The 19843-nt window shown below is 47.5% G+C and overlaps 1 protein-coding gene across 2 annotated transcripts; it reads left to right on the top strand.

Annotated features, from left to right (window-relative positions):
• Positions 1 to 11359: 11359 nt before the first annotated feature.
• LOC107143060 (5-hydroxyisourate hydrolase-like) lies at positions 11360 to 14813 on the top strand. 2 transcript variants are annotated; one of them, XM_015486688.1, is made up of 4 exons: positions 11360 to 11606; positions 12089 to 12228; positions 13986 to 14121; positions 14616 to 14813. In XM_015486688.1, the coding sequence occupies exons 1-4, from the start codon at positions 11412 to 11414 to the stop codon at positions 14709 to 14711; spliced, it is 567 nt and encodes a 188-aa protein (XP_015342174.1). In that variant the 5' UTR covers positions 11360 to 11411; the 3' UTR covers positions 14712 to 14813. The 2 variants fall into 2 exon arrangements, with proteins under 2 accessions (XP_015342174.1, XP_015342173.1); XM_015486687.2 differs by having other exon boundaries at positions 11368 to 11606; positions 12020 to 12228.
• The last annotated feature ends 5030 nt before the right edge of the window (positions 14814 to 19843 follow it).

Below are 19843 nucleotides of genomic sequence, written 5' to 3'. Positions count from 1 at the left end.
GGTCATAGTGTGGTTATATTATTAATATTAAATTATACATTTCAGCAACTATATCAGTTTTAGATGCTATAATATGGAGATCATATTAGTTAGAAAGACCACTGGACAGCTATTATGTCAGTTTTACAAGATACAGTATGGATTCATTAGTATTACTAGACCACATGGCAGCTATTATTTCCATTTCAGAGGCCACATTATTAATATTATACTAACATTAAACACACAAAGCAGCTATTTTATTACTTTCAGAAACTATAGTATTGATATATTAGATTAAATCTAATAGGCCATGGGATGCCTATTAATTTTGTTATATTATGAATATTTTATTACTATGAAAGGCTGCAGGTCAGGTATTACATAAGTTTTAGATGTTTTATGTGGCTATCATAATGATATTAAAGGCAAGGGGCAATTATTTTGTCAGTTTTAGATGTAAAATTATGGATATTATATTATTATTAAAAACCATAGTGCAGATGTTATATTCATATTGTATATAGAGCATGAATATTACATTAATATTTATGGCCACAGAGTAGGTATTATATTAGTTTAGATATTATAACAAGGATATTATATTAGTATTAAAAGCCACATGCCAGCTAATATATTAGCATTAGATGATGCAATATGCATGTTAGTAGACTCTGATGCCGGGAGGACAACAGAGACGGAGGCCTTGGTCTCTCTGTCTGGGTCCTATTAGTCCCCCCAGAAGTCTGGGTTTTTAAGACCTAGTTCAGTTGTGCTTGCAGCTGATAACTGGGTGAGCTCTGGGGTGTATCTGAGCTCTGCAGTTGATCTAAGTTTTGCAGTTTATATTACATTATGGCCACATTGTTTATAGTCTTTTATCTAAAACACACACTAATTAATATAATAGTCAATAATCCTATAATATTTCTGGTACTCATATCACACTTCCCCCCAAGGATTCTGGGTAACATAGTTAAGTTCTCTGCCCTACTGCTCTCACCAGAGGATCCTTAGAGCTACAGCCCCTGAGAGTTGTGAGTAATGTAGCCTAGTGTTTTGCCCACTCACTGAAGAGGACTTTGGGTGCTAAAGTCCCTCTGAGGATTGTGGATAATGCCATCCATTGGCTTGGCCACTCACCACAGAGTGTTCTGGGAGCTATAGCCCCTGAGGATTGTGGATAATGTAGTGCAGTGTTCTTGCTCAATTACCACAAAGGATCCTGGGAGCTGTGGACCCTCTGGGTTCTGGATAACATACTCTAATATTTTGCCTCCACAGCCCTGCTTGGGAGGATCACAGGAACTGCAGACTCGACTCCATGTGTTCCCTGGTACCCTGGAAATTCTAAGTAGTGTGCTGTACCAATAAAACCTTCACCTCTGGGAGTTAGGGTTACAGGATGTGCAGGTATCCCCAGGGATTCCAAGCACTGAAGTCTGGTATTCCGCCCTTGCAGCCCTCACACCAGAGGATCCTGAGGCCAGCAGGCACCCAAGGGTAATGGGTAGCATAGTTTGTTGTTTTTGACAGTTACAGTCCTCACTGAAGAGGTTTCTGCAAGCTGTAGATCCACAAGGGTAGTGCAGTCTGTCATTTGGCCCAAGCTGCCCTCACTCCAGAGAGCTCTAGTAACTGCAGGACCTGAAGGATTCTGTGTAGTACAGGCCATCATATCCTTTGTAGCTCTCACCCCAGAGGCTCCTGGGAGCTGACAGCCGCATTCTCACAAGCCACCCTGAGGGCTCTGAGCAGTATAGTCCAGCATTCTGCCACCCAGCACTCACCATGAAGACCCCTGAAACCTTTGGCCCATATGCTTGCCCTGGTACACTGAGGATTCTAAGTAGCATATCCTACCAATTCCCTGCCTAGCCAAGAATTCTCCACAAAGGCTTCTGCTATACTGAGGATTTAGGGTAGAGTGATAGCCCCAACCTGATCTTTTCTTAAAATTGGGAGCCATCTTGCCCCAAAGCCATGAAAAGATAATTTTGGCTTTACTATAAATTACTGCAAATTCTGAACTTGCTTGGAATGCCTGCCCGTGCCTTGAACTCACCCATGCCTGGCTCTCTGACCAGATAGCAGCCCTCTCTGAAACTTTAGTGACACCTCACAAATCTTGGCCTTCCCTGGCCAGATAACAACCCTCTCTGAGGCTCTAATGACCTTCATAAATTCTGATGTCGGGGCCAGCAAAAATGTAAACTGCCATTAGTGTCTCGTCAGAGTTCTGTTATCTGTAACCCCCCTTTGTGTAACTTTCTGGGCTATAAAGCTGGGCTGCAGGAAAGCTGCTGCTACTGTCTTGTTCCCGCTGTTTTGGTTGGGAGAGGCAGCCCGGCAGGTCGAAATAATAAGCTTGCTTTAATTTGATTTTAATTGGAGTCAGTGGTCTTTTCTTGCATCCTGGTCTAACATCGAGTATCCCAGGACCGTTTGCCCAAGGATTCTCCACAAAGGCCTCTGGTAACTGCAGCTCACAGAGGTGTCAAGAAGCCCCCATTAATTCCGAGCAGTAGTTGTTCTGACCATGCAATTCTTACCAAGGCTTCTGGAAACTGTGGGTAGTTTCTGAGGATTCTGGGTAGTGTAGTCCAGCATTCTTCCCACACAACCCTCAGTGTATGGCCCCTAGGAGCTGCAGGCCACATGCTAGCTCTGGTACCCCAAGGATTATGGGTACTGCAGCCAAGGAACTGCCCATGCAGCCATCACCACTGTGGGACTTGGCAGAGGGCCCACCCCACTGGGAACAGACTCACCAAGCAAATCTCAGCATCATCAGGGTTCTTCTAAAAAATTGTAGTCAGGATAGGGTTGTGGCTCAGCGGTAGAACACTCACCTAGAACGTGCGAGGCCCTGGGTTCGATCCTCAGCACCACATAAAAATAAATAAATAAAATAAGTGTATTGTGTCCAACTACAAATAAAAAAAAATATTTAAGAAAAATTGTAGTCATGTAATGGAAAGAACTCTTTAATACAGCTGCAATTGAAAATAATCATCGGGCTGGGGATGTGGCTCAAGCGGTAGCGCGCTCGCCTGGCATGCGCGCGGCCCGGGTTCCATCCTCAGCACCACATACAAACAAAGATGTTGTGTCTGCCGAGAACTAAAAAATAAATATTAAAATTCTCTCTCTCTCTCTCTCTCTCTCTCTCTCTCTCTCTCTCTTTAAAAAAAAAAGTTTAAAAAAAAAGAAAATAATCATAATTCTTTAATATCAACTACCCAATTAATACACAGATTTCTCCAACTATTTTAAATAAATTTTAGACACAAACAAATCAGGTTCAAACAGGAGGATGCAGTACATTTGATTAATAAGTCTTAAGTCTTCCTTTACTTGTCACCTGCTTATTGACAAAGGTAGTTTATTCATACTGTAGATCTTCACATCTGTTTTGCTTCTTTGTTTCATCTCATAGTACCTAGAATTGAGGCCCTCCACCCCTGATCTATAACCCTACCCACAAGATTCTTCTTGTAACTGACACAAATACAATATTTACACTTAAGGTAACTTTGAATTTTTTATAGTTTTTTTAACCTTTATTTATTTATTTATTTTTATATGGTGCTGAGGATTGAATTTAATGTCTCACACATGTAAGGCAAGCGCTCTACCACTGAGCTACACCCCCAGCCCCAATAACTTTGAATTTTAACACATCAACTTCTCAATATCTCTCAAGTACTTAAACACTATAAGAAAAATTATTCATTGAAACATGAATAAGGGGCTGGGCTGTAGCTCAGTAGTGAAGCACTTGCCTCACAACTGTGAAGCACTGGGTTTGATCCTCAGCACCACATAAAAATAAATAAAAAAGAAATTGTGTCCATATACAACTAAAAAATATTTTTTAAGAAAGCATGAATAAGAGCAAGCAATGAGATGAAAAACAGCCCTTCCCCTAAGGCCCCAGTGAGACTTCAGGCACTGGGCCCACCCTGTAACATCTTGAGAGGGCATCTGTGTTTCTCCCTTCTTTTTTCTTGGATTTCTCCCCAAAAATACACTCAAGACACACAAAACACATTGAAATGTCATAATGATGAGCAGCCAAAACCTCAGTAAGGAATACTGTTGTAAAATAAGTCCCTCTAAAATATTACCTGAGAAAGTAAAGAGCATGGCAGAACTTCTTCCTTCCTCAGCACACCAGGCAGTGCACAGGAAGCTTCTTCCCCATGTTTTCCTCACATGGACCTCTGTCATCCTGAATCCACAGTGAGTCTCCATGGGTGGATGCCAAGGAGAAGGAAGCTGTGATCCTCACCATAGACATATCCCCTAGGCATCCCCAGGCTAAGAGGTCTCCCCAGGTGGATACCCAGGATAATGGAAGCTCTGACCCCCATTTTAGACAAGAGCCCTCAGACATCCTCAGGCCATGGTGTCTCTCTAAGTGAGTCCCCAAAATAAGAAAGCTCTGGTCACCATCTTAGACAGATAGATCTTCAAGGTATCTCCAGGTCATGGTGTTTCCCCAGGTGGAACCCCAGGATAAAGAAGCTCTTCTCCTCGGAGCCCCCAGGCTTCCCCAGATGTGGCATCTCCCAGGTGGGTCCCCAGGAGAAGGAAGCTTACAGAGGACACAAAAATGACCCCCTCCCCCCAAAAGCAGGTGGTCAGACAAAAATGTTATGAGCACCCCTGCTGGCCACCATGGCAGTGCAGGACACTAAGGGCTCGCTGTTCAAGAGGGCCTCCGCACCCTCTAGGGCTAGTCACAGTCAAGCTCTGAAATTCATCGTTCTGATTATTTCAGGTCACAATTTGAGGAATCAAAAGAAATAGAGCCAGGGGGACTGGGGTTGTGGCTCAGTGGTAGCATGCTTGCCTGGCACGTGTGAGGCACTGGGTTTGATCCTCAGCACAACATAAAAAATAAACAAATAAAATAAAGGTATTGTGTCCATTAAAAAATTAAGAAGAAAGAAATAGAGCCAACTATCCTATGTCTTGATCAGAATACATGGAGATAGCAAGCAGCAAAGTACGTGGCCCATAGACAAAATCTCATTGATTTCCTATATGTCAGCCGTCATGCAGAGGAAACAGTGGAATGTCTCAGTTGGAATGAGAAACTTTTAAAAGCATTAACTTTTAAAATAGCACCCCCCAAAATAGAAGTACCTGCATGTAAGTCATAAAGTCCAACCATACTTGCAGAAAATCTTGAAACAGTAGAAATAAATCAAATGAAATGTAAATAAATGCAGAGATAATCCTTGTTTAGGTCTCAATATAGTTAAGATGAAATTATCTCAAACCTGATCTGTAAATTTAGTGCATTCCCAATGAAATTTCTAGCAAGTTGTTTCAAAACATAAACTAGACAGCACCAACTACAAAAGGACAAACTTCAAAAAGGCACACATCTGGATCCCAGAACCTTCAAAATACTCCAAAGGCCTGCATTTAAAATGTGAAACTGTAAAACTGTAGAAGATGTTCATGACCACATGTTTCATGATGAGGCTTTAAATATAGCCCCCACACAAACCCATGAAAGAAAAAAACTGATAATGTGGATTGTATTAAATTACTCTGTAAAAATTATATTAAGGAAATGAAAAGACAAGTCAAAGATTGGGCAAAACATTTGGAAAGTATATGTCTCAAATACACTTGTGCCCAAAGTATAGTAAGACAATAAGACAACCCAATGGGTAAATATCTGAACAGACAACTCTCAAGAAAATTATGAGATGGCAAAGTATTGGGGCCAATGGCCAGTGTCTCATTGAAAGGTTCTTCTTCCTGCCCAGGGGAATCTAAGCCACCCCTGTCGCATCACATGACTAAACTAATCAGAGTCACTCCAAGTGAATTTGGGGAATAAATAAAGACACAGACACAGAAAGTACCTTTCCTTTGGGTTCAGTTACCACTCTTCAGCTGCAGCTCCCATAAAGGGGGCAAGGCAGGCAACAGCAAGAAAGAGAGCAAAGAGCACATGCTGAATCCTTTTTAAAAAATATTTTTTAGTTATAGATGGATACAATATCTTTATTTTGTTTATTCATTTTTTATGTGGTGCTGAGGATTGAACCCAGTGCCTCACATGTGCGAGGCAAGCGCTCTGCCACTGAGCCACAACACGAGGCCCTGCTAAACCTTTTTATTGGGGGGGAAGCCATTCAAATGAGGCAAGGGGTCAGGTTTCAGGGGGCTGAGTCTAGCTTCCTGATGTCCACTGTCAGCAGGCTGAGTGACATCTAGGGAGGCCACGCCCATCTCACCATGAGCTGTGTGGGGATCCTAGAGCAAGTGAAAAGACCAGAGCGAGGCCTGCCCAAACAGAGGAACAACATCGGTTCAGACCACCCTGTGCACTCAATGCTTACAGTTCACTCACACAGCCCATGGCTGGCTGGCCACATCTCCACATTCTCTTCACTCAAGGCTAAGGGGCACTCAGTTCCTATGTGGCAGCTCCCGACATACCTCAGAACTTAAAATCTCAAATAATTAGTGAATAACAAAACACAAATACTCAGAAATATATTTACAAAAGGTGAAGACTGTGATAGATCTGGTCCACATGAGTTCTGGAACTAGACAAAGCTCCCATCCTTTATTTAAGGGGGTACATCAAAGGCAGGATAAGTTTTCAAGGGTGGGGTCTTGCTTCGTGAAGTGTTACAGTCAGCAGGTTGACATCTTGGCAGGTCACACCCATCTCAGGTGCTGCGTGGGACATGGCAGAGCGGGATAGAGATTCACATTGTCTCTGGGAAATTGACCAGATAAAATGTCCACTGGTCATTCCCTGACACCCAGATGTCTCTAGCCACTAGGCTTCCATGTGCAGTGACCCACATGCAACCCATGGATGCCTCCTGATGGCAAAGAGGCATAGAAATTATTCTTTCTTTTTTAATATTTCTTTTTTTAGTTTTAGGTGGATTCAATATCTTTTTTTTAATATTTATTTTTCAGTTTTCGGCAGACACAACATCTTTGTTTGTATGTGGTGCTGAGGATCGAACCCCGGGCCGCACACATGCCAGGCAAGCACGCTACCACTTGAGTCACATCCCCAGCCCTGGACACAATATCTTTATTTTACATTTATGTGGTGCTGAGGATCCAACCCAGTGCCTCGCGCATGCTAGGCAAGCACTCTGCCACTGAGCCACAACCCCAGCCCCTAGAAATGATTTTTAGTATCACTTATCATGAGAAAAGCACAAAGTAAAACCTTGAGATGCACTGCACACATACTAAGCTGCTAAAGTCTTTCCTTAAGTACAGAATCCACATTGAAGATGATGAGCAGCCACGGGCATTCTCATACATTGCTGGTGGAGTACACAATAGTTCATCACTATCAAAAAGATAACCATTTTTTCCAAAATTAGACAAGGTGTCACCATATGATCCTAAGAATATAGAGAATTGCCTCAAAAACACATATCTAGATAACAGCAAGCAATTACATATAGTATTTCTATTCACAATGGCCCAGTACCTTAAAGAATCTGGATGTGCTTCAATGGTTGAACAAATAGCAGAATTGCCATGCATCCATGCCATGGAGGCCCTGGGGTCTCTGAGCTCCCCTACGTCTCCACACCTGGACCATGTGGTCTGACTTTACCTTTGCACACCTTGCAGAAGGAAAAGTGGGTTATATATGAAAACACCTGTAAGATGCAGGCTCGGATGCCCACTGGACCCAGATGGCCATTTAAGGGAGTGAGTGTAGAACAGGCTGGGGGCTATACCCCTCTTCTCAGAGTGGCCCAAGACAAGGTCAGAAGGGTAAAGGGGAAGGGGGGCTGGCTGTCAGTAAACTGAGGGTGGAGGCCTCTCTCCACAGGGGCTGAGCACAGGTGCTAAGGAAGGGCCTCCTGCCTCCATCCAAAAGGGCCTCTGGCCACTGCACAGATGCCCTTTCCCAGGTGGTCCAATCCCAGTCAAGGGTCAGCTCAAGGGAGTTTAGTCCATTTCCCCCAAAATGGACATGATACAGCTAGATGAGTTTCAGGACTGAGCCCACTGCCTGTCCAGCAAAATGACCTGGAGGTCCTCACCCAGTCTCTGTCTCTGACTGACCACCTCCTCACAGACTTCACCCTACTGAATTCTAGACCCTACTTCTACAGGTAAGGCCACAGGCTGAGGGCTCTGCATGTTTCCTGGGAGGGCTGACAGTTGCCACATCCTGTAGCAGGCCAAGGCACAGTAGTCACTCCCTCTGCCCTGACTCTGGGGGGGCCTTCCTGGTGGGGGACACAGGGGCCCAGTCCTGATGTTTGCTGGAAGTCTTTAGTGTTCCTTGTCTTGCAATATTAGGTATTCCTCCAACTCCACACACCCTGCTGAGTTCAGGGAACCTGGGAGGCCAGGACCAATGCCCAGTTTTGAGCTACAAATTCTATTTTTGGAAAAGTCTCAAAAACAGGGCTTCCTGTTGAGAGAGAAGAAAGAGCTTCTGCATGATAAGCTGGAGACATCCTGAAGGGCCATCCACATTCTCAGCTCAGGACCCCACAGGAACTAACCCCTTGTAAGGCATGAGCCTGGAAAATCTATTCCCAACTCTGGAGAGAAATCCAGGGTTTGAGGCAGAGTTGAGTCAGGAAGGGGACACCCTGGTTTCCTGGGAAGTGACTGCTCCCTCCCCTCTGCTGCCAGGCTCCTCCCTTGGCCTCTCCTGGGTCCTCTCCTAGTTTCCTCCAAACTCTGCAGCCTCAGAGGTAAAAGCAAGACAGGGATGTGTGTGTGTGTGTGTGTGTGTACATGTGTGCTTGTTTGTGCACATATGTAGTATGCATGCATGCTCATGTGTCATGGGCATGTCATGGGCATGTGGAGGGATGGTTTTGAGGGTGTATGTATGTGTGTGTCTGCACATGTGTGCACACACATTTATGTGTGCATGAGGGATGCCAGTCAGGAAAGAAATGCACTGCCTTCCTCCAGGGGAATCCAAGATCCTTATCCTCCCTCTGCAGAAAAGACAAAAATGGAAAAACACTTTCTTCTTTTGAAAAGTTCGTGAAAAGAAATAAAGCAGTGACGTATTTTTTATTACAACCCACACACTTGGTCAAAACGCAGCCCAGCTCAGGGTCTTCATCCCCTGTCACTGTATGCTCCGTCCTGAGTTGTTGAAAGGGCTGGAATTAGGGCTCCCCCTGCCCAGCAGAAACAGGATTAAAATGAGCTGATGTTTCCCTCAGAAGAAGGAGTTGAGCAGCAGGAGGACTGGAGAAGAGGGCATTGCCCAGACATTTGGAGCATGGAGAGCCCAGCCTCTGGTCTGGGTCTGACATTTTTCATGAGGTTAGAACAGAGATCTCAGTCTGAAGTGTCCCAGGGCACAGTGATGGAGGCAGAGACTCAGAAGCTAGCAAGCTGCTCAACATCAACTTGGCTGTCACCGTGGAGGCTCTGCTGTCCCCACCATCCTGACCTTACCTGAGCCCAGATGCCCTGCAGTCTTCTAGCTCAACCCGCTTTCCAACACCAGGCCCACTTTCCTTGATGCCCCCCCCCATCAAAACCCATACTGCTCCACAATTTCTCTTCAGCTTCAAATTCAGAACAGTCTCAATGCTGGTGTGATTAGCAAGGTAGATCAAATGAAACAAAGGTTATCTTTAGTACAGGGGGAGCCAGTGTGTTTATTTCCCAGGGTTGCCATAATAAAGCACAGAAATGTGTGTGACTTAAACCAAAAACCTACTATCTCACAGTTCTGGAGGCCAGAATTCTGAAATCAGGGTGTCAGCAGGGTCATTCTTCCTCTGAAAGCTAGTGCAGAGGGTCCTTCCGCACCTCTTTAGTTTCTGGTGTTTGCTGTAAGTCTGTAGTGTTCCTTGTCTTGCAATATTAGAGAAAAAAATTATCCAATGATACTTATTAAAGCACAGGGAAAGACTTTATTCAGGATTACTGCAAGAAAAACAGAGATCCCAAGCCCTATGCTTGACCATGCCAAACACTGTTGTTGCCCAGGGACCAGGTACAGCAGGGGTCACAGTTTACACAGAGCACATGGCATGTGACATAAGTGCCCAAAGACTTGGGTCACAGGCCAGAAACAGGAACCACCATAAAAGCCCCTGGGTAGTATAGTCTAGTGTTTTGCCTGCACAACCCTCATTCTGGGGGACCTTAGGGGTTGCAGGATACATTCACCTGGATAGCCCAGAGGGGATAATGATACTCTATGAGGTGGCTGTGCAGGTCAGGTGAACATATCTTCACAATAGTGGAGGTGGAAAGTCACAGCCTTCTCTCCTACTCTACAGTCTCTCCTTAAAGGGCTGCAGAGCATTCTGGTGCATTAGAGGCTCATTTACTTAACTGGTCCCCAGTAGGTCAGTCTGGCTGCTTCTGGTCTCTGGCCCTAAGGGCATTCGCCCCAACACTCATGAGCAACTCCTGGAGTCATCTTCTTAAGTAGAAGCCCAGCCAAGTGTGTGTGTTCACACCTCAAGTGATGTTCCCTTAACTACCTCAAGAGTGGTTTCCACTGAACACACAGCCTTTGCTGAGGGGGCTTGTGGCTCTACCCTGAAGGAGTCTGATTCCAGACCTACAAATAATCCACACTTATTCAGCTCACTGTTGCATAATTAGAACTGCAACTTGGCAAGGAGAAAAACGATCCCATGTGCCACAGCAAGACAACTAGTAGCTAACATCCAGGTGTAGATTTTTTTCAGATTTTAAATATAGAAAGCCTCTGCTTTTTTTTTTTAAGAGAGAGAATTTTTTAATATTTATTTTTTAGTTTTCGGTGGACACAACATCTTTATTTTATTTTTATGTGGTGCTGAGGATCGAACCCAGCATGCCAGGCGAGCGCGCTACCGCTTGAGCCACATCCCCAGCCCAAGCCTCTGCTTTTTATAAACCACATGATTCTCTACATGCCACATATTGATACAATGATGGAGTCACACCCTGCACAGCATCTCTGGCTTGCCTCCTCTTCTACAGAGCGCGTTCCTCCTGCCCTATCAACATGGAAAGGAGGAAGGACAGAGTGCAGCAAGCTGGGGGTCAGGACCTTCACCCTTCCTATGACAGCCTCTCAAACTCCTAGGGAGTTGCTCCCATGTTATAGATGAGGAAACTGAGGAAAGGACACTTGACCGTTGGGGTAGTCAGAACTGGAAACCCTCCTGGCCCTGATGAGGACCTTCTATCAAAATTTTGGGAATCCAGAGGCTACACTGGCCCAGCGGTGGCACTGTGCACTCGCCCCAAGCGGTCTGGGATAGATGTAGTGCCTGACCTCTGACCACACACCCCGCCCCCCACCCCGTTAACCAGCCACGCCCAGACCACGCCCCCGTGGGCCAGGCTTCGCCCCCAGCCCAGGGCCCACACCTACGCCTCACGTTTGTACTACTGACCCCAACCTCCACTTGGTATCCCTCCTGGTGGGCATGGCGGTGGAGGTGGAACAGAGGCTCAGGGCTACGGACTGGTGGGACAGGACGGGGGATGGGGGTGAGGGGCCCGGGTGGCCAGTGCCTCTGCCAGTGCCTCGCAGTACCGGGATGAGAGCTGCAGGTCAGGACAAGAGCTCCAGGGCAGCCCCGCGGCTGCTGACATTACAGCGACATCTGAGCTGCCCCGAGGTAAGGGGCACAGGCCTGGACACCAGAGTTCCTGTCTCCTAGGGAGTCATATGCTCCCATGTTTTAGATGAGGAAACTGAGGAAAGGACACTTGACCGTCGGGGTAGTCAGAACTGGAAACCCTCCTGGCCCTGATGAGGGCCTTCTAGCAGAATTTTGCCTGGGCTGTAAGCTCCTAGGGCACTCACGAACCAGAGTCGCAGGAGAGCTCTGGGTTCTGGGAAAACAAAGTCACGGACAGGTTGGAACTGAGGGGCTGGAGGGAAGAAAAGTGGGGGTCTTTAGTGGGTGACAGTGGAAGACAGAGCAGCGTTATTTGCAAACCTGGTACCTCCTCCTGCTACTCAGCAGTTCCAGTGACCCTTGCACTGGGCCTGACTTCCAGGCATTTGGGCTGTTTACTCTAATCACAGAGATGTGGACAGACTGGGGCCTGTGTACAGAGGCCCTCGGGAGCTCACCCTGCCCCTCTTGTGATCCAGAGCAGTGGCCAGGAGCCTGAGGACAGCCCGTTGACCATACATGTGCTTGACACTGCCTCTGGGCTCCCAATCCCCGGCCTCTGCCTCCATTTGTCCCAGCTTGAAGACCTCAGCCAGCAGTGGACAGAGCTAAGAAAAAGGTAGGAGGTAGGCCCTGGGGATGGGAGGGAATCTAGAGCACCTGCTCCTCCAGCACCAGCCCTTCCTGAGTCCCACCCTGGGACACATCCCAGACAGTCCAGGAGTGAGGGCACTGAGGCCTAGAGGACAGAGATGACTGCTGCTCAACTGCCCCCTCAGCCTGGGGTCCCACAGGTTCACAGCCTGGCCCCTCCCTACTGACTCTCTCAGCTTCACTTTCCTCACTGAAAACCAGAGGACAATGGAAGTAGACGTCTCACCAGGTGTGAGCATCCTGGGACAATGCCATAGAATGGGCTGAGGCCTGCTGGGGTAGGGGCAGTGTGTGTTTCCTTGCCACCATGCCCATGGCCTGAATTAATACCCGAGGTGGCAGCTAAAAGGCCTCACTGTCCGCCTGGTTAACAGCAGGCTGAACACCCAATTTCTGCTTTTATTCTCCGTATACCCTCTGGGTAGGAAACAATAATTACCATTTTACAGATGGGAAAACAGGTAGGATGAAATAAAAGCTGGGCTTCCTCAGCCTGATGTGCTCACAGAGCCCAGGCCTTGGGCCCCTGCTCCCTGCACAGGCTCTGCTGGAGAAAACCCTTGAGTTTGGCTCTATGAGTGGGTTTCCCAAACTCTCCATCTTGAAGGAGGCAGGCTCCAAGCTTCAAGACACTCTCTTCCAGCCTGGGAGTGGGTGGGCAGCGGGAGCAGGTTACAGAAAGGAGGATAGGCGCTACAGGTTCAGGGTCAAGGATGGGGCTTGTTTTCTACCTGTTCAGCTTTTCACAAAAGTCAGGGGGTGCCATGCGTAAGGGTGCACATCTGTAATCCCAGCAATTCTGGAGGCTAATGCAGGAGGATAGCTAGTTCGAGGCCAGTAACAGCAATTTAGTGAGACCCTGCCTCAAAATAAAAATTAAAAGACTGGATATAGCTCAGTGGTAAAGCACCCCTGGGTTCAATCCCAGTAATAAAAAAAGAAATGAAAAGTTTGGGGATGAGGGACAAGATCTCATCTGAGCATTTCTTCAAGTCAGCATGGCACTGCGAGACCTGGAGTCCCACCCACCACAATGTGCACGTGCTTCCTCTGCCCCTCTCACCAGTGAGACACACTTTACAGTCCAGCTGGTCACATGATGTGGGGTTTTGAAGAGGAGACTTAGCCAAACCTTTAGAACTCTCCATGAGGGATCAGCCCACTCCATGTGGACCCTTTGTGCTGTTGGAAATGGGCCACCATATAGATAGGCAGTTATTGACCCAGAAAGCCACACACAACACACTACGTGAAAATACAGCTTATGAAACATGAATAATTTGTTTTGTAAAAATGTTTATAAATACAGGCTGGGGTTATGGCTCAGTGGTAGAGCTCTCACCTAGCCATGTGTGAGGCACTGGATTCAATCCTCAGCACCACATAAAGATAAATAAAGGTATTGTGTCCATCTACAACTAAAAAATATTTTTAAATATGTTTGTAAATAAACATAGTTAAGCTTAGAAAAAAATCTAAGAAAAACATGCCAAATTTGAAGTGATTATTGCTCATAGGTTAAACTGGGAGATTTTTCCCTTTTTGCTTCTTTATTGATTTCTTAAAGAGGCAGTGCAACAATGTCTCTAGAAACTGCCCCACAATCTCTGTTCAGCCATGTCTGCATCAGCCTGCACAGTGTCTGAGGCCAGGGGGTCAGACCCAGGGGGGATGGGGAAGGGTGGCTCCACATCTGACCTCAGCATCCCATCCTCTCCCCAGCTACACAGACCCAGATGGCCACTGCCCTGGGCTCCTGAGGACAGGCCAAATGAAGCCAGGCACCTATAAGCTGTCCTTTGACACAGAGGGCTACTGGAAGGAGATGGGGCAGGAGAGCTTCTACCCATATGTAGAGGTGAGTGCCATGGCAGGTGGAGAGGGTGGAAGCCCTGACTCACTGACCTGCAGGCCAGGCTTCATGGGCAGACTGGTCCCACTTCTCTCAGGGAGGTGGCAGGCACACGAGTTTGCCTGCTTTGAGTTCCTACAAGAAAGGGGTCCTGGGACCTGGGGCATCAAGAGACTCCGTGTCAACATGCCCATCCATGAGCGTCCATGAGTCAGGCTTGGGGGGGGGGTGATTCACCCCCTCTTCATAGATAGTTTCCATCTACACCAGCTCTAGCTCCTGGGCCTTCCCTTACTGCTCCCCCCACCCCCTCCACCTGGCTTTTTCCACATCCAGCATGCCCGGAAGAGGACTCAGCCCTCAGGAAGCTTCTAATCCACCACTGGGTTTCAGCTAAGCCTTCCCCACCATCCAGGCCGCTTTCCCAGGGAGCATTGAGGGCAGGTGGCTCCTGTGCTGTGGTCCCTCACTGATTTCTGGTGCCTTTCTGCTTCTCTCAGATTGTTTTCACCATCATCAATGAAACCCAGAAGTTCCAGCTGCCTCTGCTGCTGAGCCCGTGGTCCTATAGCACCTACAGAGGGAGCCAGAGCTAGAGGGCAGCTATGACTCCGGTGGATAAAGCCAGTGCTGCATCCACAGACCTACTCCTGATGGGTTGCCGTGATTCAGGTCAATAAACTCTGGTTGCATCTGCAGTGCTTGTGTCCCAGCCAGAGTGTGGGTAGCTTACCTTGGATCCTCCCAGCCCTTCCTCAATCATAAATGAATCCTGTAGAGTTGGCTTCTTGATAGCTCTTAGACCTCTGCTCCTCACCCGTCCCAGCCTGGCCTGCTGTCTGGCCCTGTGTTCCCCATCTGATCCTCATACCAAGACTCCTTCATGGTTTCCATCCAGCCCTACACACTGGGGTTTGGCAGACGCCTTTTACAATCACCCTCAGCCCTGCATCCCGAGAGCTGGGTGTTCCCTAGGCAGCTCAGGGGTTGCTCACCTCAAAGCCTAGTATGCAGCCTTGGTCAGGATGGTGAGAGTGGGTGGGCGGGTGGTACAGCAAACCCAGCTGGAGTGCTGTAAACAGGGATGAAGAACCTTTACACACAGCTAATCCTTTGGTCCTGGAATTTTTGTGTTGGGCAGAAGGCATTAATGGTCAGCCAAACTGTGTGCTGATGAATCACCTTGGAAAAGCTACCTGTGGTACTTCTCAGAATGAAAACACCTCCACAGATGGTGAGGGACCCTCAAGTCCATGCTGCACATCTGCCTCTCTGCAGCAAGCCTGGGTGGAGGCTCTGAGCCTAGGAAATACATTTAGGATCCCAGCAGTGAAGCAAGATGTAAGGCACAGTTGGGATTGCAGACATTCTTTAAGCCAGGCACAGTGACGCATGCCTGTAATCCCAGCAGCTCGGGAGGCTGAGGCAGGAGGATTGTGAGTTCACAGCCAGCCTCAGCAATTTAGCAAGGCCCTAAGTAACTCAGCAAGACCTTGTCTAAAATATAATATAAAAAGGGGTGGGAGGACCTGGGGTTGTGGCTCAGCAGCAGAACGCTTGCCTAGTATGTGCAAGGCACTAGGTTCAATCCTCAGCACCACATAAAAAATAAAATAAAGGTATTGTGCCCAACTATGACTAAAAAACAAACAAACAAAAAGGTTTGGGGATGTGACTCAGTGGTTAGGCACCCCTGGGTTCAATCCCCAGTATCAGGAAAAAAAAAAAAAAAGTATAACAAATAGATATTCTTTATTCAGAGGCAGCGGCAGCCCCCAGCACCACCCCCATTTTGCCCCGAGTCCTACCATAGACCTTTTTTTTTTTTTAAATGCAAGCCAGACAAAGAAGTCACATTGTCCACAGGTTACATAAGTGGGTGCAGGTTCACAGACAAATGTCTACAACCTTGAGTACATACACTGAATCAGGGTGCTCATAACCTTGGCTACATACTAAATACATAACCCAATGAAATCTCCACAAGGGAGCCCGACTATAGCCATCTTGGGTCTGCCCCACATGTCCTTGCCCTAGAAGCATCTACCCCTTGATGAGCTGGCCTCCCCTCAATGGGCCTGTCAAAGGCTCAGAACCAGCTGTTTCTAACTCAGGAGCAGCAGCCGTGTCTAGGAGATGACACTGTGTTTGTCTCCAAGGGCTCCAGTACAGCTGCACCTGGACGCTAGCCATGGGCCTGGAAGCCACCAGTCAACCCAGCTGGTGTCGTCAAAGACCCCTCACCCTGTGTCACCTGTTTCTTCTGTAACTGCTCCAGACAGGTGGATGGAGCAGAAGGCCTGGCCAAGCACTAGAAGCTTGACAGGCAGGTGTCAGAGGAACCAGGAAGTTCTGTTGGAGGTTCCAGCTTCCTGATTCTTCAGCTGAGAACCTCCTGTCCTCAGCTGGCCCTTGGGGGTCAAGACCTCACCAATTTTGTTTACTGCTATTCCCACCCATGCCCAGGACAGTCCTAGCAGAGAAGTGCCACATGGAGGAGTGGATGTTTTGAGTTCTGCTCAGACCTCACTCCCCCAGAACTCAGGAAGAGAGTAAGGGACATGTAAGTCCCTGGTACCCACAGCCTACATGTTTCCCATTGTTAACTGTATGCCTACCAAACCAAGCATCCTGGGGCCTCCTAGTGCTGTGGCCACCCCCTAGGCCTGTGTCTAAGTCCATCATCAAGTGACTGAGGGACTTGGGCCCACAGATTCCAAGAGCACCTTTTCTGCTCCCAGGACATCTTTGGGCTCTACTTGGTGACAGGAGCCTGGCATACCACAATGAGCCACTGGAGAACTGGAATTGCAAGGCTGAGAGGTTATGAGGTGCCATGAGGTTAAGGAGGGGTCAGCAAGACCCAAGAGCAAGCAAAACCCCTGAAAGGAAACTGCAGGCACACGCAGGCCTGAGGCACAGATACCTGCAGCACCCTTGCCCTGCTCTCAGGTTTCAGGAAACCCTCCTCTAGGGGTAACTGAGAGGTCACCTCTGTGCTTATCTCAGGGGGCAGAACACAGAACCAAAGGGTCCCACCACAGCAGACAAGGCCATCTACTGTGGGTAGGAGGGGGGCAGCCACCAGCCCTGCCCCAGGAACCCCTAAGTCTACCTCAAGCTTGCGGGACATGAGCCTCAGTACTGCAGGATCTATGCTGGAGGTCACCAGTGCCTTGGTGAACTACACCTCCCTCTTCTCCATGGCAGTATTCAGTGCCTGCAGTTGGCACTCCAGCACTAGGTTCCAGAAGTCTGTCTTCTGCCTCACCTCCTGGATGGCCACTATGAACTTCCAGTAGAGCTCATCCTGCTCCTGCCACATCTGTGCAGACTAGACTGTGAAGGGCCACAAGTTCCTCACCCAGGATGTCTCCCTGGGGAGAAGCCACTTCCCACCTCTGCCCCTGTGTGGGGCACACTGCCTCTATAATGGCACACATTTTCACTAGTGCCCCAGTCCGTGGCATATGGGTAAGTGTGCTCTTCACACTGCCTGCACTCCACCCTCTGTGCACAAAATTAAAGGTGTATAGCTGTCTACACAGTGGGAGACAGGAGAAACATTAACATGAGCCCTCCTTCAGGAAACAATGGGGTGTCCTAGTAGGAGCTGAGCAGCCCCACCCTGAAAGCTGCTCTACAGATGGGGCAAGGCCAGCCTTGCCTGAGTTAAGGCTGTGGGCTTAGGTGAGATGTATCCCTGATCACCCCGAAATGAGAGCCAGGGCATCATACTACCAGCAGGCAATGTTTGCAAGAGGGTCCTCGGAAACTCTACCTGCCTTCAAAATGCCCCACAGGGCAGGTGTAGAGCAAGCCTCACAACAACCACCTGCTGACCAGTAGGACTGTCCCTTCTCACCTTCTACCCTTCTTTTTCTTAATAAGAATTAGAAAACATTGAGACTTTATAGTGAAAGTAAACACCTCTCTAACCCCAATTCCTGGAGGCCACCATGTAATCATTCAGTGACCCTTTTCAGAATGTTCCCTACAGAAGTAAAAATATTTATTCTTACTAGGAAGGAAACAGGATTGTGCTGTCACACTGCAGCTTTCCACACGGAAGTGTTCCTTAGAGCACAGCCAGGGCAGCACATGCATGATCCCATATCCCCAACTACTATACAGAGTCCCACAGACCTGCCCACAACTGCTGAGAGCCACAGCCGAGTCAGAATGGCCCCTGGCATTTTGCCAGAAGTAATGGTTGAGAGGCAAGCCATTAAGATGATGGTATTAAGTTAAGCTTAATTATAATTGCTGTGACTGGATGATGCTGGATTGAAACAGGCTGTGTATTCAATTGTATATTAGACCTTTACTGTCTGCCTCGGGCACCCGCTACTTTGGAGTTCCCGTTGAATTCTCGTGGGGGTTTCGAGATTGAGTGCGTTCTCTCCTGGAACACCACAGCCCGGTGGTGTTCCAGGAGGGAGTTCCGGTTGGTGTGTGGTGTGTTCCTGGAGGAGCCGTGTGGGTGGTATTCGGGAGAGTTCCCAGGGAGTGTGCTGGTGGAGATCAGAAATAAAGTTTGTTCCTGCTTGAGTGGCTCGTGATTTGTGCCCAGCCAGACCGCGGCATACAACCAATCCCCTGTCAGCAGATTCAGCTGACAAATCTGAGCTCCACGCCTCACCTTGAACCACTGCTGCAGCTGCATACCTCTCAGTCTTTCTTTGGATCTTAAAATGTGATTTCATGTGCTGGAGAACAGAGAGTGGGGGATACAAAGCATTCATGATTTACATGCATGCATGTAAAAGCATTCAGGATTTACAGGCTTCTGGGAGACAGCAAGACCAGAAATAATGGCTAGAAGCAACTGGCTTGAAGACTCCAGGAGCTGGGCCCCACCTAGGCCAGACAGTGGGATATGTGGAAGAACAAGGCCTCATCTCCCTCAGCACCCACCCACTATTGAGCCTCAGAATAGTCAAAGGAAAGAGAGATCCAGCATCCCCATCTCTCCCTTCCTGCCCTAAGGGCTGAGCCCTACTTAGGAGATATCCTCAGATATGCCTTCTTTCCTGAGCCCAGGAGAGCATGTGTCATGGAGAGAACAAACACATCAGGTCACTCATAATCATGATCTGCCTGTCCCTTTCATAGTTCCCAACCCTCCTCTGCCTTTCTCACTCATCTCCTGTGATTGAGCACCTCAGCACCCAGCTGGAGAGTGTAACTCAGTCACCCATAAGCTTGGCCTCCCACATATTCCCCCTTTCTTAATATAAAAAAAGAACGTAACTGGGAAATTTTCTTTCAGTCACTTGGCTCTTGGTCCAAGGTCATCACAATCTGCTATTGAAACACAAAAAGAATTAGTAGAAAACATATTATCTTCATAACAGTCAACACAATAATCTGGATGATAATTACCTTGCCAAACACTCATCGGAAGATTTTTAATCTTTTCCCAATTTTATTGGGACGCATTGTTTTTGGCCATAGTAACAGACATTTTCATTGCCATGGCATTTAGGCCTCTCCATAAACCATAGAGCAAAGGGCTCACGCACATTATTCATTACATTGTCTTCTAGAACATCATTACTTAGTTCTCATCCTTCCATCAGCACTTATCTGACCATGAAGGAAGTTGGATGTAATTTAAGTTAAACATTAAGAAAATCCATACATTGTAAGTTTTAAGACATAGCTACAAAGGCCAAAATTGAACAAGCAAGGAATAATATTTAAAGTAGTCACTTTAGGGATTATG

The sequence above is a fragment of the Marmota marmota genome, unplaced genomic scaffold, assembly GCF_001458135.2.
Source record: "Marmota marmota marmota unplaced genomic scaffold, marMar, whole genome shotgun sequence".
In the NCBI taxonomy this organism is placed as follows: Eukaryota; Metazoa; Chordata; class Mammalia; order Rodentia; family Sciuridae; genus Marmota; species Marmota marmota.
This window is presented reverse-complemented; position numbering and strand designations above follow the sequence as displayed.